At 40.8% G+C, this 21,229-nt stretch overlaps 1 protein-coding gene across 1 annotated transcript in view; it reads right to left on the bottom strand.

Annotated features, from left to right (window-relative positions):
• Nucleotides 1-4,145: 4,145 nt before the first annotated feature.
• F5 (coagulation factor V) overlaps nucleotides 4,146-21,229 on the bottom strand; it is a 69,591-nt gene continuing 52,507 nt past the window's right edge. Inside the window, exons 17-25 of the mRNA NM_001419051.1 lie at nucleotides 19,507-19,686; nucleotides 17,145-17,261; nucleotides 16,232-16,303; nucleotides 15,136-15,239; nucleotides 14,566-14,721; nucleotides 12,253-12,397; nucleotides 9,289-9,440; nucleotides 6,326-6,508; nucleotides 4,146-5,089 (exon numbers count right to left, since the gene is read on the bottom strand). Of these exons, the coding sequence (NP_001405980.1) occupies nucleotides 4,943-5,089; nucleotides 6,326-6,508; nucleotides 9,289-9,440; nucleotides 12,253-12,397; nucleotides 14,566-14,721; nucleotides 15,136-15,239; nucleotides 16,232-16,303; nucleotides 17,145-17,261; nucleotides 19,507-19,686 (1,256 nt within the window). The 3' untranslated portion in view covers nucleotides 4,146-4,942. The remainder of the gene's footprint in view (nucleotides 5,090-6,325; nucleotides 6,509-9,288; nucleotides 9,441-12,252; nucleotides 12,398-14,565; nucleotides 14,722-15,135; nucleotides 15,240-16,231; nucleotides 16,304-17,144; nucleotides 17,262-19,506; nucleotides 19,687-21,229) is intronic.

The following is a 21,229-nucleotide window of genomic DNA, read 5'->3' as shown; positions in this document are numbered from 1 at the left end:
CGTTTCAGAGCTGAGATGCTTCACAAGTTTCTGGCCAGCTGGATTTAACATCCCTTGGGCCTGTGCCAAGGACACGAGGTTTAGGCTTGCTCATGGGAACTGGCCACTGAGGTAGAGTGGAAAGTAAAGTACTCTCCTCACAACTGATAGAAGACGCAAGAACCACTGGTGTAATTGAACAGCTCTCCACAGCCACATTACTTTAGATCGAAAATCCTGCAGATTCTCATCAGGAAAGCTTTAAGTAGGCCGGCACTTTACGGACTAAACACCAGGGGCAAAATGTGTTTTGGTAGAATGAGTCACAAAAATGTTTAAAAAAAAAATAAATGACTGACAGTAATTTAACATGGTGGGGTATATTGATCTGTTGAAACTAAATTATGGTTGAGTTTGATAGTGGAATACTACAATCTTAGCCACAATTCTATATTTAATTTGTTTTTCTGTGTTTTTTAAGGTTATTAATTCTTCGAGCATTTCATACATTGTCTTACTATATTTACCCTCTCCCCTTACTCCTTCAGATCTACGCCTCATTTAATATGAATCTAACTTGGAGTTCTCATCTTTGAAAACCCTTTCCAGTCCAATTCCTTGCGCTGGCTACACACTCTTGGGTGTGTGGAGGTCCACTGAAGCATGTTCTGTCTACCGAGGGCCACACCCTTAAAAAACATTCATTTCCTCTCCAGGCAGACTTTAATTACCATTAGCTCCTTAGCTGTAGATGGAACCTTGTGGAGGAAAAGTATTTCAAAAGAGGGTCTCTCAAAATGAAAGCAGGGTTTGGGTTTACCTGGCAAGTGCTGAGAGAGTTAAGTGTAAGGGAATTGGATGTTAGGAAAGAGGGTGGGAGAGATGGTTAAAGGTAAACCTGGCTTATTTCTCAAAGCTTTAATTTTGTTGAATGATAACTTCTCCAGAGCAAACACTGTGTTTGGGGAGCGAGTTTATATTTGTATTTCAACATCTGGGTTATGGTCTGATTTCAATCTGGGAGAAGCTGTTGATCTAGAATCTGTGCTGGGAATACAACAGCGTGCTGCAAAGCATTATGAGGAAAATAATGTGTAATTAGCAAAACGAGGCCTTGGGAATTAGACATCTGCATGGCTGAGTGTAGACCTGAGTGCAGAGTGCTTGCCCGGCATGCACAAGGCCTAGAGTTTCATTGCAAATACCACACAAAAGCTAGAGAATTTCAAACAAGTTTCTGAGTACTAAAGGTGCTGCCAGAACTACCCTTTGGGGTATCTTTTCTTGAGATTGTTCATAACAAATATTCCTTACAGAGTTGAAAGACTATGTATGTTATATTCATTTTCAGAAAAATCGATCCTCAGAAATGGTTAGTGTGTCCTAGAAAAAGAATGGTGGGTTTACATATATATATATAAGCTCACAATGCTTGGGTGCTTGGGTGCTGATGTCCCTATCAGAGGTTGTGGATAGGATGTAAGGGGGCTGAGTGTGAAATATTAAGATATTCTATTGCCGAAATAGAACGGTAATCTTTTCTCAAATAGCAGGAAGGAAGTTAGACTAAGGAAGATGATTTTATACAATTACATATTCCCCATTATTCTCTCCAAGGCCCCTGGCCTCTATTGATAGTTACTTAGATTAGAAAGCACACCTGAAGAATCAGGGACGCCACACTTCACAGAATGCAGTCTTCTGTTTACTGTCACCAAATGGCTGGAGAACCAATAATTATCATTTCCTTAAAGTATAATAATAAAAGTGCAAATGACTTGAAGGTGATTTAAATGATGACTAGAGACAAGGCCTTTATGTAAGTACGTTAAGGTCTTGCTACTGTCCAGCTGTGCCCCATGGTCATCTTATCTGTCAGCCAGGCCTTTTCACATATGGCAAACAGTTCCCCTTGAGGTTGTTATACTGGTCCTTATCACGAAAAATGATCCTTGTTCAATTTTATTATAAAAAGTAGCATGGTATTTCTACAGAACTTGAAATCCCTCAGAAAAAGTGATTTCACATTTACTGAGCACTTTTCATATATGGGTTATGCTCAATTATTCTTATCAGCTTTCAATTAGAATGACTAATAATGTTTAGAATTTTAATTGTTGGTTTCTCTTTGCAAACCCCAATTCTTCTATGAGTCACTCAACTTCTTTCCATAGGAACCAGTTATGAGATAACAAACAGGGCATTGTTTTACATCAGGGGAGGAGAGACCAGGTAGCCGAAGCTGTATTTTCAGCTTAACAACCTCAAAGGAAGGGACGAAATGTGGAACTATGTTTTGCTTCGAAGTCACTTATAGCCCAAACATTTTTGATACTTTTTTCTTCAGATCAATTATGAGTTATTAATTTAACACTCATATCTACCTCTCTAGGGGGTGTGGCCTACACTCATTTAATTTCCATGCTATTCTATGATTGTCTGCTTGTCTGGTTTTAGCCCTGACACTAACAAAGTAAGAGTTCTGATTCACTTTTCCCTTGGAGTCTTATTTGTCTCATAGATAAGATAACCAGATTGGGTGACCAGCCTGATCTACTGAGTTCCAAGGGAGACAGGGAACATAGAGAAAAGAGTGAGACATAGAGAAAAGAGGCAGGGGGGGTGGAGGGAGAGGGAGACATGGAAACCCACCTAATTCTATAGAAAAGATGCCAAGGACTAGCTTTATAGATTGTGTGACTTATTAAAAAATTAAAATATTAGATTCTTATCCTTAAATTAAAGGTGTTAAGAGGATAATGGCTGAGTAGTAACCTAAGCCCTAAGCCCTTTGTATTCCAACTGTGTATCCATAAGACCAGACTTAGAAATGGCAGAGATGTTTTTCTTAAACGTCAGATTCTCAGTTGCTGTTAACACAGTGAAAATCTTAGAGAAAATTTGATAGGATAGTAGCATGAATCACGAGACGTAAGTAGCGATGGAAACATAAACACCTCTAGAAAGTCACTACTCAGTGGGTGTTGAAAGCTCTCACACATATTTGCAAGGTTCTCAGGAAGATGCATTAAGTAAGTGGCAATTTAGAAACTCCCAGTCAACAGTGGTTCTGTGTGCACATCACATATAATTTTCTCCTACAGTGAATCTTGCCTCCCCTATTCTCCTCTCCCTTCAACCAACAGAATGTGGCAGAAATGAGACTCTGCCTTTGCTGTGAGCCTAGACTTTAAAAAGAATGAGTCATTCCATCCTAGCATTTGAGCATTTGCCTAGAGACACCTGAACCATCACTGGAGACCCTGAGCTGGAAAACCACATGTAGAAGTCAGGTAGTGAGGACTGGAGCTGAGACAACATCAAGAGGTAGAAAGGACTCCCAAGCCACAACCTCTCCACATATATATATATATATATATATATATATATATAATATATATATATATTATATATATATATATAATATATATATATATATAATATATATATATACACACATACATATATATATACATATATACATATATATACATATATATATGGTATATAAGCATGTTTTGATATACGTACACACTGTAAAATTATTAATTAACGCCATCTTTCTTATCACCGCGGGTATATTTTGCACAATTCTTGCTTAAGCACTGGGGTGGTTTACTTCACAAAACCTGATGGTTTCAACCCTATTTGAATGACTATCTTGTGTGTGTAAAGCATCCATCCCAAATGACTTTATGGATGTTGAAAGGTTCCACAGACTGGCAAGTGATACAGCACCAAGAAATTCCAAGTTTTCAGAGAAAAGCATGCTGACAGGAGAAGCTGCTGAGTGAGGAGAGGCAGAAAGAAAGACACAGAAAGACTTTTTACCCACTCGCCTGGAGCAGTTCTAACAGGAACTGTTAGAAGCTTTGAGCCAACAGCCCCATAGTCTCCTTTACAGTTAAGTGCCTTCCCTTAGGTGAACTCATGTTTTGAAATATACCACACCATGCCAGCTTTTCGATCCAGCCAAGGCACATGACCAGTTCTCCCAAGGTTATCATTGACTTTTTTTTAAATATCTGATGGCTGGTACACTAGGATGTCGATATGTGCTATCTGCCCCAAACAAGAGAGATTCACAAGTCCAACTGGAATGTGAGAAGCATGCTCAATTGTTTCTTTCCTCATGGAGAGTCAGAACACTCGAGATAACATCGAAAGACAGGCTTTAAAAATATTTTATTTACGGTTAGCTTGTACACGGGCGTGGGGGCACGCATGTGCCACAGCTGCATGCAGAAGTCAGAGGGCCGCTTTCTGGAATATGTTCTCTCCTTTCACCGTGGGTTTTGGGACTGGGACTCAGGTTGTCCAGGGTTGTTTGTTTTGTTTTGTTTTGTTTTGTTTTGCTTTGTTTTGTTTTGTTTTGTGTTTGCTGTTGTTTTGTTTTGGCAGCAAGCACTTTTGCCCACCCAGCCAGCCCAACCCTGGCTATTTTAAGTTCTTGCTTAATTACAACAAGATATTTTTCCCTAGTATTAAAAAAAACTCAACTATTTTTGTTTCCATTGTTTACAGATTACAGTTTGCTTTTAAAAGAAAAATAAAGAAATAAAGGTTTTCTGGGTTCATGAAAAGTTTCCAAAAGCAATATCTCTTTCACTAATGTCTACAGGATTTAAAAGAGCCAGAGTGAATCACATTTCATTATCTAACTATTACATTATATAATATCTTTAATCAGAGTGAAAGACAGTCATAGTCTTGCCGGGTCTTAATATTTTCCCATTTATAACCAAATCAGTGAAAAAAATAATAGCCGCTGTCTCGATGGCAGCGGTAAAGGAACATTATAAAAGCATCTCATATAAACTTTATTCTCAACTAGAAAAAATAGCAGAAAGTTTGTTAACATTTAAAATACCAGTACTATATTGCCTGCTCTAAATAACTTAAGCCTGAAGGAGTTTCTTCAGTGTTTATTCTCTTTTCCTTTTTTTTTCTTTTGTATTTAATTCTAATAAATGTCACAGCCGAAGAGTTCCAGGCGAAGTGCAATACTTTGGTTCCATGTTTTAGGAATGATTCGGATAAATCTGGAAATAATAGGTGGGTTGAAAAAGTTCTTCATATGCCCTTTGGTATTGCTATTCCCTTCAAAAATCTGAAAGGAGAACAAGATAAAAATGGTCAATATTTGCATCATGGGCATCCACGTTTTACTCTTAATTTATCGTCTTATACCAAAGTCAGTCATCTTTGTCTTTTCTTTAACTATTCTCAGGCTACTGGGAAATCACAAGCCAGATAGATGTCCCCTTAAAGACAATCGTTTCTCAATAGTGTGTGTCAAATTAGAAAAAATGAATAAAGCAGACATGAGTGTGTTAGCCTCTTGGTCGCTGTGTGGCCTTGAGGAAATCCTTATGTTCCTCTGCCCGCCTCTGACTCATCCTCAGAGTGAGGAGAATTAAAGCTCTACCTCAGACGAGCTGCACAGATGTGAAAGTGTGTGTCCGTGCACAGCACGTGCCTGGTGAGCACCGTGTAGCAGATACCAATAAATAACTTGCTATTATTAACATTCAGGACAAATACGACCCTGCGGTTTTCTTAATTTCTCCTTTTCGTTGTATGCCTCTTCCCCTTGAGTGTGTGCTCATGTTTTCTTTTCACTCTCAGGAAGTTCCCTGAGATGTACACACACACACAGCAGAGTCTTTATGACAGCAGGTTCCCTGGGATGAGGAAAGCCTGCTTTAACAAGATAAAACCCACCGCTGGCGGTTTAAAAGATGAGAAAAAACACAAACACGTTCCATGCTGTGTGAGCATTTGGGTAGAATTCAGTAAAGCTCAGATCCTCTCCCTGTGTTGCTTTCCTACTAGTTTTAGCCCCGTTCCCACTCCCGGATTACTAAGCAGATTTCTGTGGTAAAAGGGAGAGGGATTTAGGAATATAATTGAGCAGTTGATTTCACAAGAAGGGAAGTCTTCCCAAATATTTCCTGTTTAGTCGCAATGTGGCATACAGAGGCTTGTGGTCCAGGGCATCGGATTTGCTACAAGCAGCAAGTCTATCTGCAGAAAGGGGTTTTTATCACTTTAGTGAAAAGGTTTTCTGGATAGGTCCACCATCTTTCCAAGTCAGAGATAATGAAAGCCCCACAGAATCCCCTGGTACTTTGTCCTCCCTGTTTCATGGGCGGCTGAGTCAGAAAAGCGATACAAACCGTCTCTGCTAAGACCAGCCACCTGCAGAAGGGGGTTGGGTGGGGGTTGAGAACACTTGGGGAAGTGGTTGATAATCAGCACGAGCAAATGCAAGATACTGTTATTTCTCATCGGGAAACAGTTTCCAGACAGTTTTCAAAGCCTTCGCTAACATAGCATCCTGTACCTTGTCCACCATGGAGGATTTCTGCCGGTAGGGTTTCCAGGAGACACCCTGGTCACTGTACAGGATGCTGTAGCTCTTCACATACATCTCAGAGGACAGAGACTTGCAACCCTGAGTTACGATGGCCGTTACCTTCTTGATTTTGAGCAGATCAATTTGTAACCACTGCTTGTTGTTGTTTGCCTACGGAAACAGCAACACGAAGCACTGAAACAATGTTAATCTTTCTTCTTAAGAACAAAATGTTGGGGTTGGGGGTTTAGCTCAGTGGTAGAGCGCAGCGCAAGGCCCTGGGTTCGGTCCTCAGCTCCGGAAAAAAAAATGTTAGAAAATGCGTCAAGCTTTTCCACCACTGCCCTTATGTGCTGTCTTTTAGAAGACTTCCCTGTGATTTCTTGTTTGTCGTTATGGATCATGACCAGGAGGGGGATTAGAGAGAGAGTAATGGAGTATGCCTGACTGGGGAAGGCAATGCTGAGGGAAAATAAATGATTGAGAATGAAGTATAATGCCGCCACAAAGAAACCTATTGCTTTGTATACCAACTTTAAAAGATTTAATTTCTACTCATGTATTCCATATCGTATACAGTAATTATTTACATCTTTAGGTCTTTTGCTGCTATAGAATGAGGGCTTATTTAGTTTTATTTCCCCTGGTATTCACAGCAATGCAAGGTACAGAGTTGGTGTTTAATATGTAGCTGCTGGATACTTACCAATAGATGAATTTTTCTTTGAACAAAAAGAATAAACTTCTAAATTATTTGAAAGTGTTTTCTTAAGGAAGTTTGTTTAAGTATATAAATTGTTTCAGGGATATCTGAGAAAAAATTGAGTATCTGCCTGAGGTGTGTCACAGTCTAGCCTCACAAAAGGTCTCCTCGTGTTCAGTGACATGCTTCGGAAGAGAGTTCAGAAGGACTAATACCTGGAGTTGTCTGGAATGAATTCCCACCTTTGGGAGATGTCTCAAGCAATTATGGATGAAATAAATAATAGTTCCTCACTGTCATTCATATTCATGTGGTCATATGTGTATGTATATGAATACATTATATTTACATGATATAGTTTTTAAAAGGAAATTGATTGAGTTAAAGGATTAATACTTTGTTAACTTTGTGAGACCCTCTGTGTATCATCTTAGAGTGACTTAAAATCAAGGCTGTATCAATGATACAAGGTACAGGTGAGGGGTTTTGTATATATCAGGTAAGAGACACTCGGTCATGAACAGATTGGCTATGCACACCTGCATGTGTCTGGCTTTGATTTTCCGCCTCTTTAAATATCACAAAGACATTTGGTGCTAAGAGAAGGTTAGACCAAACAGAAATTCCTGACTGAGAAATTCAGATTTTAAAATGACATAAAAAAAAACAACAAAGTTAGCATTTATTTGGAGGGGGTCTTAATTATAATCCCAGTGATTAAAGCTAACTATATAGAAAGGATTTCTTTTAAAGACTGTAGAATAGAGTGTAGGGTGACAAGATTTATCACATACAGGTCTAAAGGGATGTCTGGGGAATAACTATAAGGCACTTTTATTTATTATTTATATTTTTATGTGAGCATGTCGTGTAATGTTACTATTTTAATTTCTCTGAGGATCAGTTTTCTTCTGCAAAATTGCAAAATGAAATGTTTGGGCTGCTTGACGCAGGGGACTGGCCTGAGTTTTAGCCAGGATAGAATTCTAGCCAAGATTCTGCCTGGGCATCAAGCTGAGATGATTTAATCTATGGACGGAGAGATTTGGAGAGATGCTTCATTATCAACTGCTGTCAGTCCAGCACTCTGTGAGTCCACAATAGACTAGAACGGGTTTCAGAGCACAGAGATTGGCTTCTAAGACACTATGTGGGGTTCACGTGCCTCACTTTTCTTTGTAGTGACCTATTCTGAGGAATTGAGATATATTTACATATGTAAATATTTACATATTATATATTATTTATATATTTACATATATATTAATATATATCTTAAAGGAGGGAGATGGGAAGACACTAAATAATGATCTGGGATTGTCTTGTCTGAAGGGCATCATAGTTATTATGGTATCATCTGCTATCAGATGAAAAACGAAATAAAAATAAGTCAGCTATTAACAGTTATCCTCAAATCAAATGACCTGAAATGCTTAGTGGAGTAATACCAAAGGAACTTTCTGGAAGGTGTTTGTTTAACTTGGATCACTGATTTATACTCCTGGTTTTATAACTGTGCCATCTCCAACTGTCTTGAACAATGTCACAAAGTTCATAAAGAAAGGGAAGGACAAATTTTAAAGTGGCAAATTATGAAAAAAGAGAGATATATTATATAAACCATAATTATTTGTTCATTATTAATGTTAAATTGTCTCAACCAAGAACTCATAAGCAATGGCTGCCCTCATTCATTTATATATGGACATACTCATTGCTATGCAAAAACTACAGAAAAATGGACCTAAAACAGGGTTCTCAACCTGCGGGTAGCGACCTTTGTGGGGGTCAAATGGCCCTGTCACAGGGCTTGCATGCCAGACACCTACCCTGTAGATCAGACATTTACATTACGATTCTTAGATGTAGCAAAAATAGAGTTATAAAGTCGTAACAAAAATAATTTTATGCTTGGGGGTTGCCACACCATGAGGAACTATATTAGACTCACAACATTAGGAAGGTGGAGAACCACTGGCCTAAAATATTTACTGTCTAGTTCTTTGCAAGCTGTTGTCTCTTCCTGTTTTAAATCAAAGCTACCAAGAACTACAGGGAAGATGTACGACTTTTCTCTGAGTCATGGTTAGGGCTCAGAGTTGTTGATTCCGCAAGTCATCCTAGATTCTCAGACCTGGAACTTCAGAGCCTCACACCGCAGTTCCCAGCCACCCTCCCGTCCCCTGTGGTGGTGGCTATTGTTTATTTCTGGAAAGTGAGAGAACTCCATTTATATGGCTGATGTCACCTTGGCTTGCCAGGCATTCACTCGGCCCTGGGCATTCAGGCGGGCAAGGGAAGGCTCCCAGTAGCTTCCCCACCATGACTTTTTAAATGAAGATGCAGTAATTTGCTTGTTTTGTATCCTTCCATCTTCCAGGCCCAGTGGTGTGGAGCATCCTGTCAAGAGCGAAGCAATATGATTAATTACACAGCACTAATGGTCCCCGCATTGCATTTTGCAACACAGTAGGCAAGAAATATCTCTACCAGGGAACAGCCAAAGAAAGAACATTTGTTCAGTTCAAGTCCAAATACTACTCTGGTGCTACTAATACACTATTCAATGCTCAAACATCCATTTGACGGAAGTGGACACAGAGTACAGCAAGACACAAGGACTTGCCCAGCACAAGACTGCTGGAACAGAAAACTGAACTTAAAGCCAGTATCCCACCCAGCCCAGTATCTTAAGTGTGGTTCTCCCTTCTTCAGACAGCCATGAAAGCTCAAGTCTTTGCTAAGATAGATGGTGGTTCTGAACAATACGTACCATCTTGTTGCACATAATGACATTTCAGTTAATAACAGACTACACAAATACTAGTGGTCCCATTAGGCTGTGGGGCTGTTGTGACATCATAGATGTCATAAGTAACACATAGCCTCTGTGGTTGATGGCGTCCATATAAATCAGACTACTGGGCTGAGACACGTGTAGAAGTACGGTGCACATAGCTATGTACATAATATTCATAATATTCATAATATTCAATAATAAACTACGACATAACTGCTTTGTGTATTGACCACACTTTTTTTTTTAAGATTTATTTGTTTGTTTTATGTAAGTACATGGTACACTGTCATTGTCTTCAGTCACACCGGAAGATCGGGTTCCATTACAGATGGTTGTGAGCCACCATGTGGTTGCCAGGAATTGAACTCAGGACCTCTGGAAGAGCAGTCAGGGCTCTTAACCGCTGAGCCATCTCTCCAGCCCCTGACCACACTTCTTATTGTTATCTTTGAACATGTGCCTTCTACTTACAAGAAATTAGCTCACCAACCCCGTCTCTTGATTCTATTAAGAGACCACACTGAGTGACTGGCCCGTACGCTGTAAACACAGTCTGTGACGTTTGCACGGTAACCAACAACATAGCCTAAAGATGCATTTCTAAGAACGGATCCCCGTGGTTAAGCTATGCACGGCTGTACTGAAAGGAGAGTTTCTTCCAACAGAAGCTGTGGAGATGTAGTGTGACTTTGGTAGCCACCTTCTCTGTTTTCCCTGTCAACATTTTGAACACACACACTCTATAGGACTTTGCCTGGGCATAATTTTGAGCATTCTAGGTAAGCAAAGCTGACCTATTGGCATAGGAAACCTACCGAGTGAGTGAAGGCTGCTGACTATTGACCTAAGTGCTACTTTGTTTTTCCTTGGGGTGGGGGAACAAAAGGGACATTTTCTTGAAGCAATAGCTTGCTTTCTCTATGTCCCTCCCCCCACCAAAAAAAATCCCGAAAGAAACATGCACCTGCTTGCTATGTAAGTTCCAAAAAGTGAAGAGAAAAAAAAATTCATGCTTCTTATGTAGAAAAGGAATCTTTTGGGGCTGGGGATTTAGCTCAGTGGTAGAGCGCTTACCTAGGAAGCGCAAGGCCCTGGGTTCAGTCCCCAGCTCCGAAAAAATGAACCAAAAAAAAAAAAAAAAGAAAAGAAAAGGAATCTTTTTTCTGTAAATTAACAGACTTGAACCTCACATTTTAGGTTAGTTACACTACATGATTGACCTAAGCTCCCACTGACACTGTGATTATGGAAATAAATCCCCCATGACTTTCAGATCTGTTTCACTTGGTAATTCTGCCTACACAAAATTTGCATTCTGTGTGGGCACAAATCAGTTTTCTACACTGCTGGTATCCAGATACTGGTATATGTCCACACCCATATCTCTCACGAATGTCAAGGACGGCATTGTCTGCTTTGGTCAAAGACTGATTCCAAAGTTCAGGTACTTTCTTCTGTGAGTTGGGCCTTCCTTGCCTACCTCAGAGGAAGATCAGGTAGCTTCCCAGGGCATGACACAGCATGTGATGCTACACCCCTTCACCTACTCCAGTCTACAACAGTCACCTAAGGTCTGTGTGAGCCAAGCCCTTGTCTTTATTCCAGAATGCCTGGATGAGGATAGTATTTCCCGTAGGTGCTTGAGAGTTAAAGATACTGGAAAGTTCGTCTGGAGAGACGGCTCAGCCGTTAAGAGCACTGACTGCTCTTCCAGAGGATCTGGGTTCAGTCCCCAGCAACTACATGGCGGCTTACTAACGTCTGTAACTCCAGGACCCAACACCTTCACACAGACACATATGCAGCCAAAACACCAACGTGCATAAAATAAAAAAATAAATAAATGATTAAAACAGAACTGGAAAGCCTTGCTAAAAAAAGCAAGACTTGTCCGTGGACTATTATGACTGCTGATTGTGACCTAGATTTGTTAGATCACAAGACAAATTTCACCCCCTGAAAAAAAGAAAGCTTGGAAAGACTTGAGTACGTATATAGGGTCCAAAACAGAATACAGAGCTCACTCACGGTTTCGGAAATTGAAAGCCAGGTTCAGATTCAAAAGCGCTTACTGAGTACCAAAAACTATGACAGTGACACAGTTCCTTCACTGAAGTCTGAGTGGCCTGGGGGACTTTGAGAGTCAGGTGGCTCTCACTAAAAATGGACTGAGAGACAGTTTCAGTGACACACGGAGGTGTGAGGTGCTGTTCTCACCCTACCCCCACCCCCAGACTACTGGAACCAGACTCTGTCTCTGAGTTCACACTGAGAATATCCCTATTGGAACTTGTCTTGCAAAGATTTTTCTGGAGCCTAAGGCCTTGAAGGTATCTAAATTCTACTTCCCCACACCACCCGAATCTTAAGCCTCGGGGTGTCTGAGAGAAGGTTGTGCGTCTTGTCCCTTACCGTTCACCTCACAGCCCAACAGCTCCAACCGAAGGGTGGGTCTGTTATAGGATTTCGTGGGATGTATCCTAATGTATCTAGCCACAATAGGTGGGTCAAATCGATTCTCTTTTATCGTAGAGGCATCTGAATTGCCAGCAAAAGACTAGAGGGAGAGAGGAAACTATTAATAACAATTCTCTAAAAACTGACCATATTTAAAAACAAACAAATGAACAAACCCCATCTAAGAAGTTTTGTTAGGTTCTTTTATGGAAGTGGGATCAGTGTGATTTGGTTTGAAAAACTGAGTGCGGATACTTCTACTCAGAGGATGCTGGTACACTTTCTCCTGTTCTTCCTGCTATGTAGAAACCCTTCACTATGCAAAGGAGGAGGAGGAGGAAGAGGAGGAAGAGGAAGAGGGGGAAGAGGAGGAGAAAGGAAGGAAGGAAGGAAGGAAGGAAGAAAGAAAGAAAGAAAGAAAGAAAGAAAGAAAGAAAAAGATGGAAAGATTGGTGTGAAGAAAACATGTTATCTAAGCTTCTCAGGAATCAAAGAAAAACATGGAACTGTCCCCCAGGGGAGCTTTTTGCTTAGTTTGTAAGTTCCAGGCTCATTGGTGAAGACAGAAATCTCATTAGAGAACCGTTGTAAACCATCCAACTACCACAGAAAAGCAAACAGACACCAGACACAAGCCAAGCATAGAGGCAATGGCTATAATAAAGGGTTAGACTTTGAGGCTCCTGGGACTGAAGTGGTTCAAGAACCACCCTAGGAGCGCCAGACTTTTTCCAATAAGAAGCCCTCAGCTGTGTCAGGAGAAACCAGTGTGGAACTCTGTATCTACTTAGCAGCCAAGGAAAACAACGCCTCCTAAGGTGCTCAGGGAGAGCCTGGACTCTGACCCCTTCCTGTCAGTCACCAGGTTGTGCCCCACCTCCCTTTCCCTCACAGACAAGTATCATAAAGTGTCCAGTTCAAACAGAAGGGAAGAGTAGGTATCCGTAAGACTGAGCACAATTAAACGGCAGAAGGAAGTGAATAAAGGAACTGGCGTTTGGAAAAGATAGAAAAACAAACTGACAAATCTATAGCAGGCCCGACCTAAAAGTAAAAGAAGAGAAAAATGATGATATCAGAGATTGCATAAGCCATGTTGCTACAGACTCTGCCGATGTCAGGAGGATTTCGGAGGACAACTAATTCTAGACCCTACTACACACATGACCAACAGCTTGAAGGAAGAGGGCAAATCGTATTTTACATGCCACACAAAGTACCGTAAATCACCTAATATGAAGTAGGCTATCTGTTAATGAAAGAAATTGAATTTAAAATTCCCACAGAGAGCTTTTCAGGTCCCGATAGATTTATGGATGATCTCTGCCAAATGAAGGCATTAACACAGACTTCAGAAATCTCACCCAGAACACAGAAGAGAATACTTCCTGGTTTACTCTGCATGTCTTCTGTTACTGTGGCATTAAAGTTTGAGGCAATCAAACCACAAAGCCACCAAACTACATGCCCGAGTCCCGCATAAACATGGATGTGAAAATCTTTAAGGTATGATTTTGACTGCTATGGAGTTTTTTCTCCCCTTACTGGTTTATAAGCACCATAATTTAAGACTTTTAGTGATTTTTATCTTAGCTGCATTACAAATATGTCATTATTAGAAATAGTCAAGACAGCAAAAGAGCAGCTCACGGTAAAGTGACTTACATAAAGTACCAAGAGAAACAGACTCAAGGTGGTTTGCACAATGATGACAGACAGGCTCTCTGCATTTGAATATTTTTCTTTGGGGAGGAGCCTGGGAATGAGGAATGATCTAGGAATCTTGTCTGGGCTCATGGAGTACCAGACAGGGTCTGTCAGTCCTCTAGCATGTCCTCCAAGGCAGCCTGAGAAACACAGTGCCTCAGAGCAACACTGGGTGACCACAATCACCATAAATCAAGGTATGTGAGATAAAGAACAAAGTAAAATATGATAATAAATCAAAGCTCGTTGCAGGCAGCTTCCAGCCTAGGTTCTGTGTTGAACAAGGGTGGACACTGCGCTGTACACTATCTGCCAATCTGTTTTGAAGTGGCGTTTGCTCAAGTCTGCTTCTTCCTTTCAACTTCCCTGGAGATGAGACGTTTTAGTAGCTCCTCGTATCCCTTTATTTTACAGACCCATCATAATAATATCAGATTTTACTTCCTAAGACCTTTAGAAAACCATTCACTTTTCTAACTCCCCAAAACGTAATTTGAGAGGCTACTGGTATGGAAAGCCCAGGGTGAGCCTTAAGGTTTAGCTAGAAACATGTGCTCAAACCATCACGCTTTTCATGCTGTTCCCTCTGAAGATCTGCCAGTTGGTTCGGTCAGAGCTGTAAGCCACTTGGAATTCCGTGGTAAAGCAAGACTTGAGGTAGTATTTAGCACCTTGGGTTTGTATCCCGGTGACTACAACTTCCTTCTCCATGTCCACCTGCAATACAGTAACACAGAACCATCCTTGTTAGTGAGTCATACCATACCATAGCTCAAGACATAATCAGCTTTCTTTAGCATTAGACAATGTCCAAGGTCTTAGCAAATTCATAAAATTGTGAGGGACAACCCACTGTTGAGCAAAGCACCCCTGAACTTGCATGTCAGTATGAGGACCGACCAGCTGCGCTTTACTTTGGGAAAGTAGTTGATACCTTTGTTGGGGGTTTTCTTTCTTAGATTGAAAATGACATGACCTACCTCTCAGGGTCGATTGTGGGAAAGCAATTGTGGAGAAGAGTAACTGTGTCTACTCATGGTTGTTTCCCTAATTGCCATTTCAAGAAACAACTAAACCCACTGTCGGCATTGTCATAATGGCAACCAATATTATCAGGTTAGTTAGACGTACCTGGATCCAAGGTTTAATGGGAAAATCTAATGCAGATTTTTCTATACTCCAAGCATTATATGAGCCGCCATTGTTTAATCGTGCTAATCTGGGCTCCCAATAAGCTAAATTCAAAAGAAGAAGAAAAAAAGGAATTTGTGAATTGATTTATTTTTGAAAGAAAGTCTTGTTATAATAGCCCAGGCAGGACTAAAGTTCGCCGTCTTTCTGACTCAGCCACATACTACCATGTCTGGCTTGAAGTAGTCTTTTTTTTTTTTCAGTAGAAAACTACCAATTTCTCAAATTAGTTTAGTACAGCAGAGAACCAGATCCTTGGAGGGTTTATGCTATAGTTAGGAGACCAGGCAGGTGACGTGAACATTGGCTGCCAAGCCACTCCTCAATGACGAAACCTTGGCCTCAGGCCATGTTTAGTCAGTTGTAAACCATCATCCACCCTCTCTTGCACATAGGTCATGTTTGTGTTTTCTCAGTTATGTTGATATGGCTACTGTGAATGTGCCTACCAAACAGGAAGACCTGGGAGGAACACTTGGGAACCTCATCATTCTTTTGGAAACAGCCTCTAGAAATCAGGAAGGACGTTGAGGCGGAATGAAAAAATTGAAGAGATAGTTTGAGCATAACATTTCTTGACTAGATGAATGGCTAGCATATATATTGGGACCATCTTCCTTGGATGATATAGAACCTTTGAATCTGGCTGTAGGTTATGTGTGTGAGCCAATGTAGGCAAGATAACTAGAGTTCGGAAAATGATTACAAGGTCATAAGGTAAGGCTATTATTCCGTTGATTCCCTGTAGAGCTACTGGGCTGCCTAGGTAGAGAGATCAGCAAAGCCGAGTTCTTGATGTTTCCTAGAAGAGGCCTCTTGGAAGCAATACACAGCACAGGAAGTGGAAACGATAAATGTAAGAATAGGATCTTTCTTCCTGAAACACTTCTTCCTCTACCAGAGGAGTGCCACAGATGGGGTTGTTTCATTAAGCTATGGCAGAATTGGCCCATAGAGGGCTGTCATGCATAGCTTTATGAGTCGCATACTGTGACAGTAGGCATGGCCAGTCACAGGCTATGATGTCCATACTTACTCAGATATTCTGAAGCCTTGATCTGTGAGTCAGATATGGCACCAGTACTTAGACCCATTGGCATCTTGCACTCTATGAAACGACAAAAACAAAAATAAATGCTTTTTTTTTTTGCTTAGAAAAGAAAGTACATATAACAAGTAAAACCTATGGCTAGAGTTTATTTTCATTTACCATCTAATATGCCTGATTAGAAAGAGATAAACACTTAGGAAGACTGGTGCTTATCAGAATAGTAACTACCAGAGCAGAAAACACCGGAGTCCAAAAAATATATTTAAGGTGATGCCCATCTGGTTGGATTCCAAAGCAAACTATTTACATTAAGACTGCACTCTTAGTCACTGACCTGGAGAGTACAAGGTTATTTACATCTTGCTCAAGGAAAGAAATACCAGATAATGGGCACCTGGATGTGAGCACTGTATTTGGTAATTGACAGATACTTGGCAAGAACTGATTATGAACGGATAGATTACTACCTGCTACGGCAGAATTCTGATTACTCTTTCTGTTCTACTCTAAGGAGCTTTGAGGTTTTCTTATGTATACTTTCCCATGGATCACAAATTATGAGGAAGGGTACTTTCTATTAGTTCCCCAGTCATAGAATATTTGACCTGCTTGTTAGAGCTGTATAGATAATTGTTATGTTTTTTTTTTTCTTCTTCTTTTTTCTTTTTTTCGGAGCTGGGGACCAAACCCAGGGCCTTGTGCTTGCTAGGCAAACGCTGTACCACTGAGCTAAATCCCCAACCCCTAATTGTTATGTTTTTAATGGCAGGGGGCGGGGGGGAGCCTGTTTTGACATTTTCACAACTGAATGGTGGGAATCAGATTATCTGCAATCTGGAAGTTGGAAATAGTCTATTATCAGGCACTCCCTCGCCAGTAAACACCATGCGGGTGATACCTTTGTCTATGATAAGGAATGGTGTTTGCATGCCAGCTATCTGGTTTTCTCCAACCGCTGTGTCTAGGAGCCACCAGCCAGGCTTGGATGCCTTCATTTCAAGAGTTTTAAATGAACCTAAAATAGAGAGTGAAGGGCAAAATTACGAACAATGATTTGCAAGTTAATGTTGTGACGGAGCTCTCTATGAGTCTTGAAGTCCCTGCCCAAAGCTGCAGAGATGTTAATTAAGAGTGATGCGTTTCTCTTGAGGCCCTTACACATGAAATGAATCCAACAGCAGCTACAGCACCCACAAATCCACAAAACAAGGAGAATGCTTGCTTAGAATTTACAAAGTCCTGACTTTGACGAAGAACTGGGCACCTCAGTGTATGCTGCTAATCAAGGTGCTCATAAGGAGGAGGCAGAAGGATCAGGAGTTCAAGTCCATTGGATGGGGACACACGAGACGATTTTGAGCAAATAAACCATCAGACAAATAAGAAAAAATTTGCTAAAATTAAATCACTCCGTCATTAAAAAAAAAAAAAACTACCAGCTCCCCTTAAAAAGGAATTTTCACTTATCTAAATGTACTGTTACAAGTTAGCCCACACATAATTCAAATACACAGTTTCAAGCTTCAGAATGGCTTTGAATGACTCAGCTTTATGGCTATAAAATGTGTTTTCTTTCTCTGTTTTTCTTTTTCTTAATATGTAAAGAATACAAATATTCTTTTTTTTTTGTTCTTTTTTTTTTTTTGGAGCTGGGGACCGAACCCAGGGCCTTGCGCTTCCTAGGCAAGTGCTCTACCACTGAGCTAAATCCCCAACCCCACAAATATTCTTTTTTATTGTTTCAAATGCTCTTAAATGTGTACACAGTGGAATAACATTGTATATAAATTGTTTCATAATAAATGAAAGGGTTTCTAAAACATCTGTTTATCCATACTGATACTCAATGCCTACTCTGCCAATTGACCCTATGTTTAGATTCTGTTGACTATAATTTAGGACCATGTCCCTGATTCTGAGTAAAAATTAATAACTGATAGCTATCCACCTCAAACACAGTGAATAAGCCTTCTTATGTTATTTTCTGCTGAAAATAAGGGCTGAGTTTGGTGGTTCATCCTGTCTCTGAAGTTAAACAAAACATCACTTTCTATATTTCTTGAGAGTGGCAGGAGAGAACCAAACAGGAAGCCATTTCTCCATCTTCTTAGTAAAACAGACCCATCTGGACTCCCATTTTCACATATAAGGCTAATTTACACAACGACTTCCTCCATGTCCATATATGAGACCAATTCACGTAGTGACTTTTCCCATGTCCATATATGAGACTAATTTATACAGTGACTATCTCCATGTCCACATATGAGACCAATTCACACAATGACTTCCTCTATGTCCACATGAGGCCAATTTACACAATGACTTCCCATGTCCATATATGAGACCAATTCACACAATGACTTTCTCCATGTCCACATATGAGACGATTCACACAATGACTTCCTCCTTGTCCACATATGAGGCCAATTCACACAATGACTTCCTCCCTGTCCACATATGAGACCTATTCACACGGTGACTTCCTAACCTTAACTCCTGTAATAATAGAATTGCCTTTCACTAGTTCCTCGGACCTTGGAAGAGATGCAGAATCCTGGCTCTCCTCCCTAAGACCTATGCTTATCCAAAGTGTCTGAGAGTGAAGTCTCAGTAGATGTGCATCGCAGCCAGTGCGCTGGTCTTCAGTGGCATCTCTCCCTCATAACTCCTCTCACTAGCAGATCTCCCTGGAAACAACAAAACCTTCACTGATGACTGCAGTTTGTCTAGATCTACACCAACCCTCGCACTTTCATGTGCAAAGCTCTAAATCCTGCCATCAGCTCTTACGGTCATTAAAAGGATCTTTCCCTCCAGAGTCATGAATTTGTTCAAGATTATGATTCCCAGAGTCACTTCCTCAGAAAGGTCAGGGCGTAGGTTTCAGAAGTAGATGTCAAGAATCCAGAAGAGCTCAGGTAAGTTTCTAATGAACCTCTGAACAGCAACCATTTCTCTTTCCCTGTGCCTTGGTGACTTATCTTGTCATGGACTGAAATCTAATTCTTATGACACACAGAGGTCCAGGAGAAACTGCATGAGACACAGAATCTCTGAAGAACCAAGTGGGCTTGCAAATATGTCCTGTGAGGTGCCTACATACAGCTCATAGGAGGTCTGTTTGCCTTGGGATTTAGATTAGCATCTTCTCTCCTGATTCCTCAAATGGTAGATGTACAAGGAGAGAAAGAGAGCCAACTACAGATGCCCCATCTTGCTATTTCTTAGCAAGGACCTCTCCCATCTCAGATCTTTACCAGGCAAGAGGGGCCAGACCCCTAAGTGGTGCTGTTTGGTCCTATTATCCAGCAGGATCTGGCCATGGAAGTGAACCACGTGAATATCTTGGGGGCCGCCCATGTTCAGCAGGTACAGCCTCACCCACTCTTGCTCATACATTCTCAGGCCGGGCAGGTTGTAAATCATCCCATTAATTGCTGAAAGGAGAGAGAGTTGTAATCAATTAAAAACTTGTAGACACAAGGAGGAGTCAGGGAGTCTTCCTCGACTCACTACCTTTCTTCCTCATTGCTGGACATTCCTAAGTCTATTCAGATGTAGAAAGTGTTTTCAGCAGGACCCCCTTGGGGGGAATTAAAGGAAGGATTGAAAGAGTTGAAGGAGCTTGCAACCCCATAAAAACAACAATGCCAATCAACCAGAGCTTCCAGGGACTAAGCCACTACCGAAAGACTATACATGGACTGACCCAGGACTCCAACTGCATAGCCTTGTTGGGGCACCAGTGGAAGGGGAAGCCCTTGGTTCTGCCAAGGTTGGACCCCAGTCAGGGGAATATGGGGTGGCAGTAAGGGGAATGTATGGGGGAATACCCATATGGGGAAGGAGCAGGGGAGGGGATGGGGGCCTATGGACAGGAAACCGGGAAGGGGAATAACATTTGAAATGTAAGTAAAGAAATATATCTAATAAAAAACTTAAAAAAAAGAAAGTGTTCTTGGAAGTTCCACAGAACCAGTAAGAGGCTGAATTAGAACTTCCAAATCCTTGGGTTACTTCATAAGCACCAAAGTACGAACCAGCTCCATTTTAAACAGTTTTTGTCTCTCTTTTCCCTAGATTTTGTCCTGCTTAAGGTTTTGCCCATTGGTCCTCCACGTGGATAGTATAAATGTTCCTTTGCTGCAGAAAAACAAGAAAGGGCAGGCAATGCAAAGCCCCACGGTGAGGGTAAATAACAGGTTCGTGTGTCACACTGTCCTTGTAGAGACTGCTCCTCTACCTACCTCTCAGGTTAGAGTCCAAGATTGCCGCACTGGATCTACACTTCTTTAGTGAAATCGGAGGATTTTATTTTGTTTCATTTTGTTTTGAGATGGGGTCTTGGTATATACCTCATGCCAGCCTGGAACTCACTCTTTAGCCCAAAGTGACCTTGAGCTCGAGGCCTTCTTGACTTATCCTTGGACACACTACCATTGTGTGCCTGTATATGTGTGTGGTGTATATCTGTGTGTGTGTCTGTGTATGTGTGTGTGTGGTGTATGTGTATATATATGATATGTATGTGTGTGTATGTTGTATATGTCTGCGTGTATGTGGTGTGTGTGTGTGTGTGTGCATGTGCTGTGTATGCCTGTGTGTGTGTGTGTCTGTGTGTATGAGGTATGTTTGTGTGTGTGGTATATGTCTGTGTTATGTATGTATGTGTTTGTGTGTGCATATGTGGTATATGCCTGTGTATGTGTGTGTATGTTTATGTATGTGTGTGTGTTGTATGTCTGTGTGTTTGTGTATATTTAAAGCACCTGATACAATCTTAATCACCTTAAAAATATAACACAAAAAGGTTAATGATAAATCTTGTTGCTACCAAATACTTAACTGGAACATAAGCAAGGGAAGAATTCTCTTCTTCAATGGATTGCTGTAGGATTTTGGAAAACAGTCAAGACAACTTTTGGAAGGAAAGGAGTTGAAATTATTTTGGCACTTGTGAAATCATACCAAGTATGGGAA

This window comes from Rattus norvegicus, chromosome 13 (assembly GCF_036323735.1).
Source record: "Rattus norvegicus strain BN/NHsdMcwi chromosome 13, GRCr8, whole genome shotgun sequence".
In the NCBI taxonomy this organism is placed as follows: Eukaryota; Metazoa; Chordata; class Mammalia; order Rodentia; family Muridae; genus Rattus; species Rattus norvegicus.
The sequence above is the reverse complement of the archived record's forward strand: the minus strand, read 5'-3'. Positions and strand labels throughout refer to the sequence as shown.